Raw genomic sequence first — 23101 nt, forward strand, 5'->3', positions numbered from 1 at the left:
CGCCAGTGTTCATCATAAATATCTAATACTGCATTGTTGAATTTTACTGTCCCTAATAATTTCATCTATTGTAAATGTTCAATCAATTTCAATATATGTGTTGTTTATGTTTAAAAGTCGCCAAAGAAATGTTATCGGACCTTTTGATAATAAGGTGAATACATGTTCCATCAACGAAACCTTAAATGTTCAAGAAAAGTGCACAGACTTGCATAACTAAGCAACCACTAGAGGAATATATATAGTAAAACTATAACTTACTTACAATATTACGATTTTCGACATCGTGACAAAACGGACTGTTTTATTATGCATTTTGTACAAAGGAAAACGAATGTTCCAATATATAACCGGTATATAAAAAACAACAAGTGTGTACGTATATTTGATAAGACATTTAATATCAAACAAAAATCTATATCAACATGTTTCTCGTTACATTCAGGCTGCAATATAGATCTTTACAATCTTACAGAATAGTTTATATTCATATCTCGTAAATGAAAAGAAAACACAGAACAGTCATAACAACTATAGGTGACGCTGGTACAACCAGAGAATATGACGATAAAAACTACTCTTTTCTATAAATCTCATAATTTCGATAAAATCGTTCCTCTTGTTTTTTCTCTGTACGCTTCATATCGAATAAAACCTATTATTTCATGTAGTGTATACTACGTTATGCCTACCTGGAATAATCCGGATCCAAGTTCTTCACTATTTGATTTCGTTAAATGTAAGTGTTGCTATTTTGTGTTATTGGTCATGTTATTTTGTATTTCGGACGAGTTATGAATTAGTTGCGAACGTTCCTGTGAGATTATTAAACTATAAATAATTATCACTTTAATACCGTTTTCACATGTGTTGACTACCGAGACAGTCAATGTGCATTATCACAATGAGACCACATTTCTGAAAACAGATGCTTTGACAATCGCAGATAAAGGATTAACTCTGATTATGTATAAACAGGCAGGTGTATTTTTTGATAAACGATAACTGTTTTGAACAAAGAGATTTTGAATTCAGAACATGCTCCTGTGATGATGTTCTATTGTTTAGCGGTCAAAAGTAACGACATGGCTTAATTGAAGTATTAAGCAGCGCTCGTGACAGGAAACCTATATATACATATATATTACTCATTATAATTTTTAGCATTTACGCAAACACATACAGGAATAACAAGTTGGATTTTGATTTTTGTAATGTGAATACACTACTTCTGAAAATTGCGTTTTGATATGTAGCTCTTGTGAGAGATTTGATTCACTATCAATTGTTCATTATCGTTAATGTGTTATCGTAATTTGATTTGAATACCAATTGTGTGGGTTTTTACTTTAATTTGGAGCCTTGTATACATATATTCTGAACGTGGACTACAGACGTATACACTTTCATAATATTCTGTAATTTGTGCATTTAGAGATTGTAAATCGCTAATAATAAATATGGAGATTTTTTAGAAATCATGTGTACTATCTACTAATGAATTATTTTGTATCATATCAGCATTGTCTATAATCAGTTGTTCGGATAATCCGATGTCTTGTAGTTTTTCTCGTCAGATCACAATAAGTCTATGAAGCCTTATCATATGTAACACAATCGTGAATAAAACTAGCATGTGTTAACACAATAGTCAATAATCTATTGAGTGATCCTTTCTCGTTAAGACAGTCAACATAGACATGTATTCCTCGTCAAAATACTATAATCATGTGGCCGATTCTCGCATGTAGAGGGTATGTTTCCTAACCGCCGGTTAGATCTCATTCAAAGAGGCAAAAATAACGAGAGATCGATAAACGATGGGGTTGTGAATCACTGGGTAACTATGAAGCTAATATTGTATTCTCGTCAACTTATGTAAGTTTCTGGGCTCGCGTGAAGTTGTTTTCCTTCACACATAAATACCCTATGACCAAAGTCAAGGTCACGAGACCGTGAAGTCTCATGGATTCTCGTTATAGGTGAGCACTCTCGCGAGAGTTCGTGAACATCAATAATCACAATATGACAAAAATACGAAACAAAAATTAGAATAAGCTAACATATGTAAAGAACAAAAATAAAACGTGGTGAAACGTGAGTCCCTGAACACGACCTAATATTCAAGATGGCGTCGACACAAAATGGCGGATTTTCTACAAACGTGGATGAGACATGAAACATGAAGCGGCTTTGGCTCTTGAGAAAACACCTTCTTGCCATACAGATCTGGGTCCTGCCATTTCAAATACAAGTTCATTGTGATGATTGTTTTGCGCAATACACACACATCACGTTCAAAATGACAAGCTTTACCGCCAAAAACTGAAGGCAGCAGACGACAGTTAAAACTCGTCTGACAATGCATTCACTGCGGTATTGTAGCAGACGACAATGTTCACGATCACGGTTGTTTTTAAGACAGTGTCTGTCATCATATCTGCTCGTCCTCCGATCTGCTCCGACGTGAAAGGGCAATACCAGAAGTTCATGTTCCTTTGGAGATACAACTTTCCATGGGACGACCAGCACGACATGTGTCGATTTAATAATGCTGCGTTGACTTGACGTCGTAGCCAGTTACACAGAAATGTTATCGATAGTAATGGCGTTGTCGTACTTTAATCAGGTTATAACGGCTCAGTACTTGGTGCTGTTGTTGATGATGTCGTTTTCGTTAAGAAGAGCGTGAAATGCGCCGTTGCAGAAGATGCAATGTTTGAACAGACGACATGTAAAGTTGCTTCGTCGTGGATACAACATGGTCGCCGGACTCGGTTGAGTGGTGTGTTTAGTTCTTGGTTGTCAATTGTTCACTTCAGTTTTAAACATAATGAACAGACGATATTGTTCACAAACATTGTGTCATTCATTTAGGTTTTACCCACAATTCATTAGCGGAGGTAGTGGAGGTATCGCCACTTCCGGCGGCCCCCGATAGTTCAACAAAAACATCGAAGGAAATAAATGATTTCAACTTTCTGAATTTTCGGGAGAATGTGATTGATTCGAATTTTGTGCACAAGATGAAGATGAGCTTGTAGATTTCGTTGGAGCTGCTTCCTCTGATTTATTTTTTTCATGAACCCTACTTTGTTCGTTCAGTTCTTTAATTGCCTGTAACTCTTTCTTTTCTTTCATTCGCCGATTCTGAAACCATATTTTAATCTGCCTTTCTGTTAAACACAACATATGGGAGAGCTCTATTCGACGTCTTCGGGTGAGATATCTGTTGAATTTAAATTCTTTCTCAAGCTCTAGGGTTTGGAACCTCGTGTATGTTTGTCTCCCTCTGCGTCTTTGGTTAGAGTTGGGACCTGCAACAATAAACGAAATGTAAATACGACGTGGACTTGACATCGTGAACGAAATCTAACTACAACATGCAAATAAATCGATATTTGTCATGCATTGATCCTTCATAAAATCATGTTGGAAGCTTTAAATGAAACAAATCCATCTTGAATATAAACAATATTACGTGCATGGTGTGAAGTAATTGTTTTGAAAAGACCCAATTGCGGATTTTCCGTATTATTTATTGTGCTATATAGAATATATTTCAGTGTATGTGTTTTTATCTGTCATATTTTGTACCATTTTGTTTATGTACGCATCTAATAATTTCATCAGTTCACATTTTCATCTGATACCTTATTCATCTGACACTTATAAAGTATATGCTATATTTTCTGTATCATGTTTTATTTAACAGAAAGTAAATCAGGTTTGTTTTAAACAACGTTTTAAATAATTAACTTTCTAAATGTGACCACCGCCCTGATTAGACTGACAAGAATCTTCATTTCGATATTTCTGAAACCTAATATATTAATCACGAATACGTTATCCGTTACCTATCTCCTAACAACACAATATAGATTAGAATGTTCTTTCATATCACATTTTTGTATGAAACGAAATACAGATTTATCATCAAATTTGTCTCGATAAACAAAACATGGATGGACATATTCTTTTTCTTTTAACATATCAGCAAATAATTTACCTAAAAAAGTAAATCAATTTTATGAATAAGTAATCACATGTAGTATATCTGTACATCGAGGTGAATTTATGACGCTTTTGAAAATTAATTGACACGATAAAGCGAAGACCGCTGAGTCGCTTATCAAACAAACCCTGGATTTAAATAATATATCATTTTACAAACACGTTCGGGTGATACTTAATTTTACTACTATAACCCTGTCTGTGATTTCGTTTCGAACGATAAGCTATCGAAAAAAGAGTGATCATACAAAATTCAAAATGTCACATTCAGCTTGCCAGATATTTATATAAATATTTAATATTTTGAATTTCATACGTATCAGTTTCTATGTGATTTTCCCTACCATCGATAAGAACACATGACGGCTTTATATCAGGACAAAATTCCAAAAGCCATTGCTTGAATTAATTAGGTGCATGCCTTGTGGTTATCTGATGAATGTGCACCCATACTTAAATATAAATACGTCCACATTTATATATTATTAAATGAAATTTAGCACCTTTCCATAATGCGTCCGTCCTCGAATTATATTGGAAGCTACTTTTTCAAAAGCTAGACCGATTTCTTATCTTTCGTGTGAAAATGATATGGACATTTTACCATAATCTGTTCGATTCATCATTTACATAATGGAAACGTAACAGTATATCTCGAGTGAATTTACTGTATAGAAGATTCTGATTTATATATGTAGTTTACTCGATGCCAAACTGTCTTTTTACTGTCCATTTGCGCTCTTTAAAGTAAAACTAAAAGGGGTATGTTGTCCTTTTTAAGCTACGGGAATTTCTCTGGGAACAAGCGTGGTAATAGCAGAATGAATTGCTTCTGAGGTGATATAAAACTCGTCGCCTTTTCGTTTCGCAAAGGACATAAAAATACACTTTGCTTTCTTACTGCATCGTGAATTGACAGTCGCGCCAAGAGGATATTTCGTTCCGAATGAAAATTATCCTCGTCAGTTTACCCATTACAATTAAATGTGAAACATGTAGCTTTCCTTTTCTTTCTGCCACAAAACAGAAATAAAACCGAGCGAATATGGTGACGCTCGCACATATACGTACAGCTAACACCGAATTCCCATGATGCACTATCACCATAACCAATCAGAACTCGTAATGCAATTCAAAATCGGCCGTGAAACTTTATACATCGTTCCTGGAATCCTATTAATCTTGTGTATAGAAATCTGACTCTCTTGTTTTATATTTTGTGGCGAGTATTATCACAGGGATAATTGTTTCCTGACACACTTTAGTCTAACGTATTCACGCATGTATGATACTAAAACCAAGAGCGAATGAATCGTTCTCTATGTTTAATGACAACTGGATTGAACTGTGTTAAGGTCAAATGTAGGGAAAATGTCCCATGGATATGCACGTGCCTTAGGTTTTTGTTGCTAGGGTGACACGTAAAGCCAGCAATGATTTCTCATGCATCAAATCAGATATCACATGCAAGTCCAAAGCAAAAGGGAAGTGAAGAACATGTTTTGAGCTATATCGTCCCGTAAATGAAATGATATATATATATATATATATATATATATATATATATATATATATATATATATATATATATTCTGGTATTCTACACCGACGGTGGATGTTTAAATGTTTATGTCAGTATTTTCATTAAATGAACATAAGGATTCACTAGTCGGTATGCACTATATCTTTAGAATCATTATTACTTAATGTAAAATATAATAATTATGTCTTGGTATATAATTATGTACAATACTCATTCATAAAATATATATTTTTAAAACAAAAGGATATCCACCCGAACACGAGATCACTGATTTCTCTTAACTAGGTAGATATTCCCTAGATGTCACAGATATCGGTATATTAACATTATACCCATTCTCGGTTTATATACACATATACATATACGTTATAGCCGAAGTTTGTATATATTTTCATCTTCAGATTAACGATTCTTTAGATAAAACCACACGCTATACCTTTGATATAAAGTATGAAAATCTCAGTAAAGTTGTAATTGTTGCTCTGGGTTATTTATGAAGAGGATTTTAAATTAACGGTTCAGAGAAAGCTAAATTCCGTCAATGGAACTTATTAAAATCCCTTAAGTGGAAACTAATAAATTCTTCTTAGGGTGCTTTTAAACATCAGAGACTTTTTATCAATGGAGGATAGTTTCCGCGATTTTAACCTTGATAGAAAAGGGGGAAATAATTTGTGGCTGTTACATCAAGACTTCCTTCGAAAGATCTGGATTAATGGACGATTCAAATTTATTCCACGAACTCCCAAGTCGCGAAGGAAAGGGAGGTTTATAGTTTTTTGTGTCTCAATCCAACCAGTATTTGCATTATAAAAGAGAAAGTGATAGAACCGCCATTCCATTCCCAAACCTGACCAGATTCTAAATCTCTCGCAAGCGTAAATCTTATCCGCAAAGCCAGGTTTTCCTATTGGATTCGTCAACAACGGCAATTCAATCAGTCACAAATGCTTGGAAAATCCCCGTTGTATTTTTGTAACTCATTAAGTCTCTAGTCAGGATTTATTCCTTTTTAACAACTGCGTTTTTCAATTGTTTCATTTCGTCCCGGCGTTTTTAAGGATCAGCGGATGGTTTCACATAACATGATAAACTACAAATTCTCTCCACCAGCCATTGTGAACAGGTTGTCCGACCTAGGTGACTAATTTAATTTTTTGGATCGAATATTCATGCCTTGACGCTACCTTCGCTCACTAATTGATTTAAAATGACAAACGGGAGGCCAGACCTGTTAAAGTGTCAGGTAGTTCAAATATAGTTGCCTAAACTCAATGGAATTCTTCACTTGTTGGGAACCAGAGGAGCGACTATGGACGACTGGAATCTGGGTGGTTGGTCTGTGGCACTTGGGTATGGCGTTGCTGCCCAAAACGAAAAGGTCCTTCCGCCATATTTGTTACGTTACGCAACAGGTGGACCATTGACCCCACCCCAGGATCACATTTACCGTCAATGGAATGTGTAGATGAACTGATGTATTCATAGATGTACGAATAATTAGTATCATGAGAACTCACGCGTATCATTTTTCCCTTTACAGTTTATGTCGAGTCAAACAGTGCTGCCAAGGTACTGCCTGGCAAAAGAATGTATACTCTTAAAATCTGGATTTGACCATATTTAAACGTTATCAAAATGTTACTAGACTGAAAACAATTGCACACGGCAAACCTAAGGTCCGATACATCTCTATAACACCCGTATCACTATATCACCATCGAATAACCATTTCTTGTTTGTTCGTTCACCATCAAACATGGGTGTATAATCTTTAGCCCCGCACTTTATATAAGATGCTTATGAACGATATACCTCTTCAATGTTACGTCACACGTACGTATTATGATCGCCACTGTGGGAAGATTGTTTTGGCAAAAAGCATAGTTTCATGCGAGTATGAAATATTTGTACATGACATTAAATGAACTGCAATCTCCACAAAACCTACTTGATGGTAGTTTAGTATTTATGTTGATATTTCTGACTTTCATAATTGATAGCTTTAATCAGATCATATTTCAATAGAAATACTGTATGTGTTACAGTACTCACGCGGATGTTTATTATTCTAGAATCTATTAACCTATGTGTACCTAGATATGACGTTAGAACAGATGACACGTGAACGTGAATATTTATTTCACACAAATATCAAAAAAACGTATTTTCCCCACACAAACGTTCTCTCAACTCCATATTCACGTTTAAAACAGATACCTAATTTATAACACTGCTTGAAATAAATGATAGTTTTGCCTGTTTTCACCACCGTAACAAAATTCTGGCAACACGTTTAATTTTAAACGTGAAGTATTCAACCTTTTCTAGTAACGTGAAGTATCTAGCATATTTCGTCGTGGTAGGGAGTCGTTGTAAGTCTGGCTAATTCAATTAAGTTCTAAAATATCAAGGACCGGTTGTTCATCCACACCACCATTTTCATACCCTTACCCAAATGCGATGGATTTAACCCCTGGTGCTTTATTAATATATTCGACAGTTTCAATATTGACTCTAAATAATGTTAAATATACTTGACGGTATATCCCTCATGTAATTATATTCATAGCCAAAGTGTGAAAGAGCCCTTGAACATTCACCGTCGGACCTCCAACACCTCCATAAATAACCTTTTGCCAACTGAAACGTTCTAATTAAGCTCTAAGTTCCCTATTCTTTGTAACTCCCAGTTTTATAAACCTAAGATCCACGTTTATGGGACAAATATGTTGAAAATGTTTCCCAAATGATCACATGAATACGACTCGTGTGGTCTCAGCGCAAAAGCCATTTTTCTTTTAGCGCTGTGGGGTGTAAACCTCAATGACTGCTCCCTCTAAATTTTGCGGCCATTTTGGGGGTCGAACGTGAGGCATTTAGTCTCAAATAACTCGGAATGGAGGATGGGGAGCACGGATACAAGAAGATGGATGTGCTTAGTTGCAGCGTTCTGGCGTCTTTCTCACTTACGTACGTTAGGCTCTTATCATTGAGTGAAGAATCTGCTAAATGGACGATCAATTTTCAAATCGCAGGAACTGTTTTGCCTTATCATCGCGCTTGCGACTCAAAATGCGGAACAGCTACACGGAATCGGGCTGTGGTAGTCTAAAAAAGACCCTCCCATGTCAAAATCTATTTTGTTGCTGTAAATCCCAACCCGAGCCATTTCTGTTTCAGGGCCTGTAGCTCCCTCGAGCTAAAGATACAATCGCTGTCTATATATTTCCTGATCACCTGCGAGTGTCGGATCGAGGGTGGCTTTCATTTTTCATCCGAACCAGTTACGGGATATAAAATATGTCTTTCCATAGTAAACGTCTCGTTATTTTCGGCATCAACACCCACCGCGATATTCGTGACGGGCTCTCCACCTCGCGGCCTTGCGCATGTAAACAGCTCGTCGAATGAGATTTGGACGTGTTCCATTGTGATTTTGGCACTTTGCGTGCCACGTTCAAAACGCGATACATTTTTGCACCGCTTAATGTAAGTGTTAGTATAACTAAACTGACATTCAAACCACACGAGGTTGGGCAGCCAGATACTTGCGATGATGGCGTGTGAAAGATGTTACCCGGGAATAAACAGTTTATGATTCCTGGAATTGCAATAGATTCTGGCAAAAATATTGTTTTTATACACAGCTCTGTGCTAATTACAGCATTGGCATCGTTGACACTTAAATGTGGGAAAAGACTCCCAAGGAATGGTAATTATGACATTCCGTTCACGTCTGACCTTGTTACTCGAGATATAAGATTCCTCACACAAACACACACACACACACACACACACACACACACACACACACACACACACACACACACACATTTACACTTGACGTGTTGGGTGACATTAGACTTACACTTGCCGTTGCCGTGTTGGGTGGTTTTAGACTTACACTTGCCGTGCTGGATGACATTAGACTTACACTTACCAAGCTGGGTGACATTAGTGTGTGTGACGTATACCGACCTAGGAATATCCTAACATCTGTTGTGGGGTTTATACAAGTGGAGAAAGGTTTCACCCTGGGAATGCATTCTGCGATATGTGAAACAAATTTGTTTACAAAACATCGTCAAAGATGGTGGATCAAGATCTTTGATAAAGCACACCCATTCGTTGAATTATTGAGGGAGTCTGTGTGAAGTAAATACCTCGTAAGTCTTGGGACGCCCCCCAAGACATATGTCGCGCTCTGGGAATCGAGCGGCGTGAAAATGAGTACATATTAAAAATATCCATCCGATATCGAAGTTTGATAGTTTCTCCTTTTCAACCTTTTACATTCAAGGAGGTTGTCATGTCTGTATAAATAATGGGGGACAGAGATATATTCTTATACAGTAAAGTAAGTTTATAACGAACACGCTTATAACGAACTGACGGATATAACGAACTGATTTTTTTTGTCCCGACTATTTGCTATAGTTATGCTGTATATACGCTTATAACGAACTACGGTTATATCAAACTAAAGTTAGTGGTCCCTTCGAGTTCGTTATAACCGTAGTTTACTGTACCACACATCGGTTTCGCAAATCTCTTAGCATAGATAGAAGATATTCCATATGGTCTGAATTTGGTAGGTGCTACTGTATGACACACTGTACAAGAACAACCGATTTATATCAATGTCAGGTCAATACAAAACGTCAACGCCAGTCTCGGTTATCTGCCGAAACAAATTCCATTGGGCGAAAAAGGCAACATAGTGGTGCAAATTCTATGAAAAGATCACTGAAAATCAGTGTTGACACCAGGTCTTTGCGAAAAGGGTACCAGTAGAACCACCGGTAGCACCACCACTCACACACTTTGTATAAACAATTAAATGTTTGTTTGTTGTTGTATGATAGCTTAACTTCAAGATCCGCGTCCATTATCTGGTCCCTTATTTAAATATGCCCATTGTACACCACACTAGCCTCAATTATTTTACGGGGCGGTCGGGTAGCCTAGTGGTTAAAGCGTTCGCTCGTCACGCCGAAGACCTGGGTTCGATTCCCGACATGGGTACAATGTGTGAAGCCCATTTTGGTGTGATATTGCTGGAATATTGCTAAAAGAGGCGTTAAACCATACTCAATATCACTCTCCAATTTTTTACACTCCCAAAATATCACGTGACGCCCTGATGCAATGACAGTTAAAGCTCCGATTGAGCATGCTTCATTTTCATGTCGAAAACAAGATGAAATGTTATGCTGTGTAACATTTCCATTTCAAATATTTTGTGTCATTTTAACCCAGCTGTGTGAAGTAATCCTTCTACAATATATGCGAAGTTCCTGTTCTTGTTCTTGTTCTTGCTGTAGTAGTTCCCGACACCCCAGATGTTCAGACAAGAAGAAGGCCATGAAACTAAATCCGCTAAGAAGGTTTTAATAAGCCGCTAATGGTCCTACATTAACCCAGTGGTCAGTACTGACCGGTGTCCGGTGTCCGAGGCTTCTCTAATGGTCAGAGGATGGTCAGGGGATGATCAGAGTAGGAAAGCCCAGTTCGTGTCAGTGCGATATAATGGATGGCCTCTGTCCACAACAGTTACCGATATATAGACCACCGTGGGACATGTGAACATAAGGTGACCAATGTGTAAATCAGGGTTGCTCATTATTCATTTCATAATAATAAATATCCAAGTATTTACCTAAAGTTTGTAACGAAATATTCCATATATATTAACACAAGGATCGCAAATAGCGACTGGTGAGATGAGGTGAAATGGGGTTGAACGTCTCGTCCAAGATAATGGCACTCATATAGCGACGTGCATGCACGTGTGTGTGTGTGTGTGTGTGTGTGTGTGGCTGTTTGTACTAGTCCGGACTGATACCGATTTATAGTGCTAACCAACTGAGATACTATGCCGCAGTTTAACATGAATACCCCACTCAGACACAGTATACTGACTATATATACTCCGAGCCGACCAGTCCTTGTTTTAGCCCCTTAATGCCGAGCGCCAGACAGGGTACCATCTTTTAACGCGGCCGGGGATCGAACCCCGGACCTTCCCCTCTCCGTGCGGACGCTCTACCACTAGACCATGGGGGCGGTAGATAGCAACTGTCATGTGCGAGAGCAGTATGCATTGTTGTTCCAGCTCGCGTATCTAATCTATCTGTTCAACACCTGCAGTGCAATGAGTACCAATGAGGCATGCTGTCAGTAGTCAAACCCCTTTACATATTCCAGGCACATTGACACATGATATATATGTTTTATATTCCTACATTCATTAATCCCGAAGCATGTAACTCTGGGATTCTAGTATAACCTGAAATCTCCACCCTAAGCATATTCTACAGCCCACGTGCACTTGTCTATCATTAGACCAGATCATGTTTGTTTGTTTGTTTGTTTGTTTGTTGTTTAACAATATTCCAGCTATATGACGGCGGTCTGTACGTAATCGAGTCTGGACCAGACAATCCAGTGATTGACATAATGAGCATCGATCCACGCAATTTGGATCGGTGACATGCATCAACCAAGTCAGCGAGCCTGACCACCCGATCCCGTTAGTCGCCTCTTACGACAAGCATAGCCGCCTTTTACGGCAAGCCTGGGTTGCTGAAGACCTGTTCTACCCCGGATCTTCACGGGTCAGATCATACCCATGAGCTGTGTCTAGCGATATGCGCTTCAGACCTTTGCAGCATGTCACATGTCATTGCGCCGCCCATTCGTTCAATACCCACAAATTACAATTCCCTACGCTGCATGTACGTGCAGCCTCATATTCTCTTTACACTATTTCAACCCGATTAGAACAGTAACATCGCTTACATCCCCGTTTAGTTGTACAGGGAAGACCAGAGACCAAAATGCCTCTCGTGTTTTGCAGCATTAGGACAGTACATTATTTACCGATCTGAGAAATCATACAATCATTAACGACTCCCAAACCACTAATTTACAGTGTCTACGGGATTCAAACACGATCTATCGATTACCGTTTCGATCTTCCACAACACCACTGGGCCCCCTGCAGGGTCGTTCCTGTTTTCCAAACAGGCAACCTTTCTTGCTACATTAGCCCTACAGGGTACTGGTATTTTGTCTCCAACTAATTCTTTTAATAAACAAGGGTCAATTTGATTCGGTACCTCTCAAAGAGGATGGTGTTCAATATCATGCACAGTGTCTGTGTTTGGTTTCACAAATATAGAATTTGATAGTTTTTATTTTGATAGCAAGCCTACCGACATCGTGGATAATCTCTAAAGAGTATTAAACGACTTTCCTCGTGTGAGTTTTAAAAATAATCATTGCGAAATTCATGGTTGTTTCTTCTCAGGTTTTACATGCGATCGATTTTCTGGTTGTTACAGTACGTAGCGTCGCTTCATGTACGAAGCCCGCTAGGGACAGATTCGGGGAGCACGAGAGCCAGTATGATTATTATAGTGAGTGTCAGTGTGATTATTGTAGTCAGTGTCAGTATGATTATTAAAGTGGGTGTCAGTATGATTTTTATAGTGAGTGTCAGTATGATTATTATAGTGAGTATCAGAATGATTATTAAAGTGAGTGTCAGTATGATTATTGTAGTGAGTGCCAGTATGATTATTGTAGTGAGTGACAGTATGATTATAATAGTCAGTATCAGTATGATTATTATAGTGAGTAACAGTATGATTATTTTAGGGAGTGTCCGTATGATTTTTATGGTGGGTGTCAGTCTGACTTTTAACGTGAGTGTCAGTATGATTATTGTAGTGAGTGCCAGTATGACTATAATAGTGAGTATCAGTATGATTATTAAAATGAGTAACAGTATGATTATTATAGGGAGTGTCAGTATGATAATTATAGTGAGTATCAGTATGATTATTGTTGTAAGTGTCAGTATGTTTGTTGTAGTATGTGTCAGTATGATTATTATAGTAAGTGTCAGTATGATTAGTATAGTGAGAGTCAGTATGACCATTGTAGTGAGTGTCAGTATGTTTATTATAGCGAGTGTCAGTATGATTATTAAAGTGGGTGTCAGTATGATTATTATAGTGAGAGGCAGTATGCTTATTATGGTGAGTCTCAGTATGGCTATTAAAGTGAGTGTAAGTATGTTTATTGTAGTGAGTGTCAGTATGATTATTATAGTGAGTGTCAGTATGATAATTGTAGTGAGTGTCAGTATGTTTGTTATGGGGAGTGTCAGTATGGCTATTAAAGTGAGTGTCAGTGTGATTATTGTAGTGAGTGCCAGTATGATTATAATAGTGAGTGTCAGTATGATTATTGTAGTGAGTGCCAGTATGATTATAATAGTGAGTATCAGTATGATTATTATAATGAGTAACAGTATGATTATTAAAGGGAGTGTCAGTATGATAATTATAGTGAGTATCAGTATGATTATTGTAGTAAGTGTCAGTATGTTTGTTGTAGTATGTGTCAGTATGATTATTATAGTAAGTGTCAGTGTGATTAGTATAGTGAGAGTCAGTATGATCATTGTAGTGAGTGTCAGTATGTTTATTATAGCGAGTGCCAGTATGATTATTAAAATGAGTTTCAGTATGATTATTATTGTGAGAGGCAGTATGTTTATTATGGTGAGTCTCAGTATGACTATTAAAGTGAGTGTAAGTATGATTATTGTAGTGAGTGTCAGTATGATTATTATAGTGAGTGTCAGTATGATAATTGTAGTGAGTGTCAGTATGTTTGTTATGGGGAGTGTCAGTATGACTATTAAAGTGAGTGTCAGTGTGATTATTGTAGTGAGTGCCAGTATGATTATAATAGTGAGTGTCAGTATGATTTTTGTAGTGAGTGTCATTATGTTTGTTGTAGTGAGTGTCAGTATGATTATTGTAGTAAGGGTCAGTATGATTATTATATTGAGTGTCAGTATGATTATTGTAGTGAGTGTCAGTATGATTATAATAGTAAGTGCCAGTATGTTTGTTTTAGTAAGAGCCAGTATGGTTATTGTTGTAAGTGTCAGAATGATTATTGTCGCGATTTCCAGTATGATCTTTGTAGTAAGTGCCAGTATGATTCTTATTGTGCGTGTCAGTGTGATTATTGTATCAAGACAAAATGGGATTATTGTAGCACGTGCCATTGCTTGAGTATTGACGTGGCATGATTATTGTAGGGAGTATCGGTGTCATTATTGTAGCAAGAGTCAGTATGATTATTGTAGGAAGTTTTAGTATGATTATCTCGGTGTAATATTGTGAAAAGTGACGGTATGCTTATAGTAGGATATATCGGTGTCTTTAGTGTAGCAAGTGTCGGTGTGATTATTGTAGCGCGTTTCAGTATAGTTATTTTATCAAGTGTAAGTGTGATTTTATTGTTGCAAGTGTCAATATGATTATTGTAGCGAGTGGCAGTATAATCATTGTAACTTGTGGCATCTGTTTGTTGTAGCAAGTACCAGTGTGACATTATTTTTACGAGTTTTATGATTATTACAGGATATTTCGAGCTATTGTTTACGAAAGTGTTAATCCGTCGATTTAACAAGTGTCAACGTGACTCCTACAGCGTGTGCCTTTATGATTGTAGTACTAATAAGAATCATTAAAGATACGTTTGATTACATCGACAGTCAGGTCAATCGAATTTCATCTAAAACCCAGACGCCGAAATGTAATCAAAAGTTATTAGTAGCCAAATGTGCGATCTGATATTATTGTTTGGTCGTATATATATAGAACTGTGATGAAACAGGGTCTAACGAAAATGGATTTAAGTGAAACAATATACTAATAAACTAATCTAATGTCACCCACACAGCATCTGCAACATCGTCTCATCTCATCGTAATTGTATTGAAGGGATTGCCTTTCTGTAAATGCATCGTTTCAGTTGAAATGAAATTTCAATTCAGTTCCCGTCCTCGTTCTGGAGCTGGTCCGATTGCCCTCACGTGGAACAAGCACCATGCTCACTAAACCAAACTGAATTGGTTTCATCTTATAAGACAATGCTACACCGATATCTTCCTACAAACCGAATAATATACACAAATGTGTTGTCTCAAACATGTTTTTACACGAACAAAAACAATATTAACACAAGTTTACCAATAACATAAAATCATTAATTGTAATGCACACAAAACCTTCTTCAGATGACACCACTGGAAATAAAAAAAACACTTTAAAATAACACCTCCTTGCCATCCCTTATTATTTTCATTTACGTCTCTCCGGGAAATAACACAATAAAATCTAAAACAACTATACAACGCAAGTGCAAACCGCCTCCTAACACAGCCACTAACGCGGCCATAGTGTTGTGAAGAAACAGATAGCAAGCAGATACACCCACCCTATATGATCATTCCAACTCGTTTCATTTCTTCCCGACTATAAAACCGGATAGTAAAACGCAAGTTTCGTCGTAAAACTACCGATATGCGGCAATACAGCGGTCGTACGGGGAGCATCGTTTGCAGCAAGAAGTGCACATTTGCCTCAATCCCTGAAGGTTTGTTGGCTTCTCTACCAATACATGCCTGCATTAGTGAAGCTGCGGTGCCATGTGCTTTGGGTATAAAAGGTCAATATACATGCAAGGAATATCATATCAAAGACTCGTATACATGCCGCAAATATGGCATAAATACCACATAAAACGTTGGATGATTTTTCAAGGTAGCCGGTATTACCACAGACTAGCTGGTGAAATATGTATAGCGTTTGAGGCAGGCAGTGGAGAATTAAGAAATCTGTTATTGATCTGGAGCTCAAGCTACAAATATACCTCTTTGCATTTCTAATATTTATGGCGCGATTTTTCACCTGGTGTGATCGATGTCTTGTAATTGTTTTACATTTTAATTTGGCTTTCACTTGTTTTTGTTTTTTCAAAAGCTCACTAAATTTGTTTTCCTATATAGCTTACAAATACAACCTCATTTACATTTCAATCATTTAAGATAAATGCAATAATGTTATGATTACAGAACAAATCAGAAGAAACGTAAAAATACTTTTTATCAAAGATGCACGTCGAAATGAGTCATCCATTGTATATTTTCGCGTATATAGATAGCACTTTATCAGAGACATGCAAAAATATACACTTACTTGCGACAACAGATATAATTATTAACTGTAACATATCACCATGCATCATATTTCTATGTTCATTTGTCAAGTAATTTATCTCGTAGCGCCTTTTGTCTGTAAGAGTTTTGAATTTCCCTTTCCTGCACTAAAAAAACCAGGTTTATTCGGGTAATAGAGAAGGTAAGGCGAAGTAATAATACAGTATAGATATAAAACGTCAACGCCAGAGGATAACCAGTCTCGATTATCTGCTTTGACAGTTTACATGGGGCCTAAAACACAAAACAGTGGTGAAATGAATGTGTGAATAAAAAAAACACTAAATTTCTGGGGGTTTTTTTGTTGTTAAAACCAGTTTACGCTTACTTTTTCCTTTGAACATATTTCCGATACCTTTTAATCAATCGGCATTTAAAGGTTGTATAAAAGAATCAGATATACAGACAGTTCGAATATACCCACAAGACCATGTTTAATTCTTTTAGGTGTCAGGTTGAACAAAGTTGATTAAAACTGTTAAGGAAGGTATAGAATTACAAAAAGAGGCGGGACACCAAGAAGTTGTTCTCAAGCGTGTTGAAGACGACTTTTAATTAAAATCTGCTTCCGTTGTATATAAATCACGAACGTTTTGTTCCCCCGCTTATTGTAATTCGTTGACTGTAACTTATCGCAGCGATTCAATCATCCCACACGCCAGAAGGTAGGGTCCGAGTTGAAATGGAATTAAACAGAATATCTCAACACTGGGCACATAGTGATTACAATACTCCTCCTTTATTTCAATCTATAGGCCACTCTTCTTCCAAGAGTCGTAAAACGCCAAACCAAAGCTTGCTAAATTAAAAGAATGCTCAAATTTCAACAAATGTCTCGTACGTCAAGAAAAAGCAATTCTGGGAGCGGACAAAGGCATTAGATTCAGCGTCATAAACAATAGAAGAGTCCGCATAATCTTATTATCGTGTCCCCGTTCCTGTCTTTGCCTCACCGGTCATTTCTTAAACGTAAATAACGATGACATCATAAATAGCAGCCATTGTATGACTTAACCCAATGTTATACCGCTGTTCTGAACTTTGTCAGTTTACAAATTTAACCTTAAGACTCGAAAGGAACACATAAGCATAAGCTGTGATAAGTCTGGGAGGCATTGAATTACCTTTAAGAGATGGTAGTATATCATAGCGCTATGACTTGAACGTCATCAGAACACGTAGTTGTTGTATATCTTTACTTGTATATCTTGAACAAGTGTAACTGTGCACTGTAACGTACGTGTGCAAATTCTAATACATATAAACTTACACAAGTTGTTCTTTAAGCATTAGATGTGCATTGTATATTATAAACTTTATCAAATCGTTCAGGTTTGTGAAAAAAACAATTGATATACTTGTTTCAGCGTGAGGTAGACCATGTCAGAAAGCATTACCAAACTATACTTCGAAAACGCTGAAAGGTAGCTTAAGCCATGATGCAAGACCCAGCGGTGTTGTATTTCAACCAGTGGGATAAACACTACATGTTTAACTTGCGGACTATGGCGTAAAGCCATGTCTTGATCAGAGGCGCGTTGCCCAGGGAGCCTTGAATGAAATCCAAATGCATGCGGCGAAATTTTGTTACCATCAGTGAACCGGCATCCCGGTGCTCTCTGATTCCCGCCATTTTCAGCGTTCACACACGAGGATGCTCACACACCATAGCGACTTCTGCAATAGGATAGTCTCTAATTGTCCATTGATTGATTACTATACTTCTCTCTCTGCTATGCTTGTCTCATATTAACTGCATTGCCCTTTGTTGTTACCGTAATGTATTAAATAATGTCAAAACATGACTTGTGAGGCCCGAGGGACCATAAGGTCCGAGACTGCACGGTCTTCTGTTGTTTCCTTTCTTCGTTGAATAATGTCAAATATGACCTGAGAGTTCAAGTGGTCCCAGAAGTCTGATAGTATTTATGCGCTTTCCTGTTGTCATGCAATGTTGGGAAATATAGTTTGTGCCAAGTGGTGCCAAAGACGCGACTCTGTAATCATATCCCTCTGTTGTCGAAGTGGCTCTACCAATGGTGTCTGCATGACACTACGTTGTTGAAGTTGTCCCAAAGTCATGTTTCTGCATCACCTCTTATGTTGAAGTGGTTCCGAATGGTTGTGTCTGCATGACGCTCAAATGCTGAAGTGATCCCAGGGTGTGTGTCTGTATGACCATTTCTGTCGAAGTGGTCCAAACGTTCGTGTCTATACACCCTCTGTTCATTTGGTCCCAAAACTTAGTGCATGCATGACCCATGTTGTCCAGGTGGTCCCATTCGATTGTCAGCATGACCCAATTTGTCCAGGTGGTCCCAAACGATTGTCTGCATGACCTTTTGTGTCTATGTGGTCCCATGGGATTGATGTCCCTACGATATCGAGAGAGTCCGAAACGTTAGTGCATACATGACACTGTGGTGTCAATCTGTTTTAAGTCGTTTTGTCTATATGACTCTGTTGTTGAAATGATCCCACACATATGCGTGCATGTCTCTCCGTGTTGCGTGAGTGAGTTGATCTTGGTTTACACCAATCATCACTGATGTTCAGTGATCCATTCATATGTGCACCGTTATTTTTACTTTTACACCCAATGGAATCTGTTTGGGCGGATTACCAAGACAGGTTATCCTACGGCGTTGACACTTTATTTTTACAGGAGCTACACAACGACGGCTTGTAAATAACATGGACACACGAACACGACAGTAGTTTACGCCAAAGACCCACGCCGTCGGGGTACGATGAAACACAGTCTGCAATCTACCACTGATTCCAGTTTTATACGGTTCTTACAACAAGCAAAGAGTTTGCAGGCTTTTTCTGCCCATTCAGTTACATTCAGTAATAAACAATATCGTGCAACTCAAAACACATTGGTTAAACGTTTGACGCTACATTGGAAAGTGTAATTCCGACGTCATTGAAAGTATAGCTATGTGGCCTGGTATAATTATAGTTATAGTTCTTAAGGCACCACACGAATTGACTCAAGGATCCCAAACTATTTTTGACAAACATCTACTCCCCGAAACAAAGTAATGGCTAAGGTAAAATAACAATAGTTCAATACAGGAACACTGGAGTGTAACGAACCCCCATGTCTCCTAATTAGAAATGATTAGGGGACAAATAGGGTGGGCTTCAAACTAAATAGATGAGAAAGGGGTGAGTATTGGCTGCTAGAGCTGAATTGATTTGTTTTGCTTTTTTATAAAATAGATGCTCTGGGGTAAGTACGAGACTCAACATATTCTTCATGCTTATTTCTTCAGTGTTAAATAATACTTCTTTTTTCCAAAATGTTTCCAAATTATAACGTCCATAGTATTACCGTTGCTTACTAAAAATTCAATTCTTTTAAGTCACTCTACTGTTATGTTTCTGTTGTTTATGAACACAACCAATCTGTTCTGTCGAAGAGGTACTCCATCTCTTTATCTTGCTCAGAGCACAACCACGTTTATGTTCGAAACCAATAAATTGAATGTTCGTATTGAAATGTAACATGGACATTTTTTCAAGCACTATTGTGGGGCACGCTGTAATACAAATGTTAACTTTCGTTATGAATTTAAGAAGGGTGCCATACATTATGTAGGATGCATCGTGCGACCTTCGTTGACCTTCTGACTTAAATTGGTAATTATGGTAATTATATTTCAATGTTTATGTGTCTATTTTGTTATACGGAAACGTAGCTTATATCGGATATTCTGTCAAATGTTAGGATGAAAAAAGTCGAAGTGAACAGAATGCTATGTTCGATATTTGTTTTGTGTTATTTTCTAAACATCAGAAGTTCACAGTTCAAAATCTATACCTTTTCTATGTGTTTTAGTGTAAAATGATGTTTAATCTTTACTTTTCCTTACAAAATCAATTCTGAAATGATTTGCGACACAGTAGCAACACTGAGCAGTTTTACAATGAAAGTGATACTCAGCAGCAATATAAATGGAACGAAAGTGCTTTTTGACGGTACGGTGATACAACACTAGTTCCGAAGAAGGAATTACGAAATTAATCAATGTTGTTAAGTGATGTGATTTGTAGATTAGGCCTTCGTTTATTATGGAACATCTCATGACAAATTTATTTCTCCAAATTGAATTTATTAGAGAGGCGGGACATTAAGATTAAGGAAATGACCAGGTCAGGTCATTATGTCAAAGGTCAATACGTGACAGGGGGTTTGAGTGCAATTGCCAGTACAAAAGAAGAATCCAATTATATCAATGCAAAGTGTATTGATTTAAAAGCAAAGTGATTTGAACACTGATGTTATCTGCGATTGCCAAGTGTTTACTCAATGTATAGATCGCAATGGAATGAATTAACTTCAAAAAGAGTAGGGATAATTTGGAAACAATATCCATTTAAGTAAAAACAACTAAAATAACAATGTTTTACACTTTGAATTTACTCAAATGTAACATTTATCAATAGACCACGGTTTTCTAAAACAGTACAAAACAAGAGAATCATATCTAGACCTGAAGAACTGTTAGTTCTATTTTGTTGTTATCAGTAGAACATATTGTGTTATAGGTGTGTTGTTGCGCAAATACCATTAGTATATTTGAATAGTAAACGTGACTCACAAGCGAGATTCTTACAACAAAGGAATTATTGATACATATGTGCTGTGTGTAAGCATTACATATACATGTTTATTATCTTAAGTGTGTTTAAGTTTATATATGCGCGAGTTTTATTATGTATGTAGGGAGAACACACTATTACATATGCGTGTTTAGTTCATATTCGAGATTTTCATTACATAAGTGTTATTAGTTAACAGTATTACACATACCTGAATATTACATGTATGTACTGAGAACACACTATTACATATGCGTGTTTATTTCATATTCGAGATTATCACTACATATGTGTACTAAGTTAACAGTATTACACATACTTTAATATTGTTACATGTATGTAATGAGAACACACTATTACATATGCGTGTTTATTTCATATTCGAGATTATCATTACATATGTGTAATAAGTAAACATTATTCCACATGCCTGAATATTTTTACATGTATGTTATGAGTAAGGAGTATTACATATGCGTGTTTATTACGTTTTCGAGATTATCATTACATATGTGTTAACATAACATGCGTGATTATTATTACATATGGATAATGAGTAAACATCATACGTGAATATTATTGCATTCGTGTGAAACACGAACAATGTGTGCATGAAGAACTGTAAGAACAACAGATATATATACAAGGGGAAACATTCAGCCTATATACTAGTGTAGGGCTTCTGAGGAATGAACAATTTAACCTACAGCTTCGTAACACCGAAATGATATGACTGATGAAGATAAATAGAAGAAGTCGTGCAAGTGACAGATGAAATACACATACAGCTTCATCAAGGGACGAAGGGCGAGAAGTAGTCCAAGAGGCCGTGAAGAAATAATAAGAGGTTGTCAACAATAACATTCCCCGTCTTCACATTCTCCCAACTAATATCTATTGTCATCGTCGTAAGTTTACAATGATTCGTGAGGGTAGGTATCTGTGAACTTGTCGCTTACGTTTAATAAGGACTCTGTCTTAGCTTAGACACAAGCTTTAATACCCTTATATTCTTTCAGTTGTAATTCTGGCTCCTAAATGCTTCTTTAACTCGTTACATGAATGTGGTATTAAGTACTGGTTATGAATAAATTGTGTTGAATATCGTAGAGTAATATGATATCATAGTTGAGTGATGAAGAAGAAATATGGTATCTCGAGTGTGATAAAGGCAAACTAACACCACACTGTAAAAAGAATGTTTCTTGTGTTCTCATGGTAACAGCTTCTTCGATACGGATTGGATTGTGGCAATTAAAATGTTACTATTAATATATGTTTATGATATTCAGAAATACATTTGTGCGTAAACGGGTGATTTTGCACAAAACCTTTTTTTAAAAATGAAGCATCTAATTTTACAAATTGGTTAAAGGTTTTGGTTTGGCGCTAGCGTGTCGAATCTGATACAACAACGCTTACATTTTTATGAGCTACGAAGCTATTATGGCTTTTATTGGTGAGCATGACTGGATCGCTGACACTATTGATACTATTGTCGACACAACTGATTCAATAAATGTGATATTAGGCATACCTTCAATGCAACATTTAGAATGCGATTAAATTGCACTTAGTAAATATTAATTGCCATTTTACTTCAATAAAGTGCATTTATCAGTGCATAGTAACCGGCACAGTGTAAATGATCGGCAAATCGTTCTTTTGTTATGAACATTTTTTAACAATTGTTGACAAGCTAAATACCTTCTCTTACTTAATTGTATGTTAGTTTATGAATAAAGTAAATACATTTAAAAAAATGCTTATTTCACAAATGCGTTTTTTCTTTTCTTGTTTGATATACAGGCGCATGCCATTGTGTAGTCGTTTTGTAATTAACA

At 36.9% G+C, this 23101-nt stretch overlaps 1 protein-coding gene across 2 annotated transcripts in view; it reads right to left on the bottom strand.

Moving 5' to 3' along the window:
- Nucleotides 1–380: 380 nt before the first annotated feature.
- LOC124151950 (homeobox protein Hox-B7-B-like) overlaps nt 381–23101 on the bottom strand; it is a 45366-nt gene continuing 22645 nt past the window's right edge. For both annotated transcript variants that reach the window (XM_046524661.2, XM_048382035.1), the window contains exon 3: nt 381–3317. In XM_046524661.2, coding sequence (XP_046380617.1) covers nt 2974–3317 — 344 coding nt within the window. In that variant the 3' untranslated portion in view covers nt 381–2973. The remainder of the gene's footprint in view (nt 3318–23101) is intronic.

This window comes from Haliotis rufescens, unplaced genomic scaffold, assembly GCF_023055435.1.
Source record: "Haliotis rufescens isolate VD_foot unplaced genomic scaffold, xgHalRufe1.0.p SCAF_4, whole genome shotgun sequence".
Lineage (NCBI taxonomy): Eukaryota > Metazoa > Mollusca > Gastropoda > Lepetellida > Haliotidae > Haliotis > Haliotis rufescens.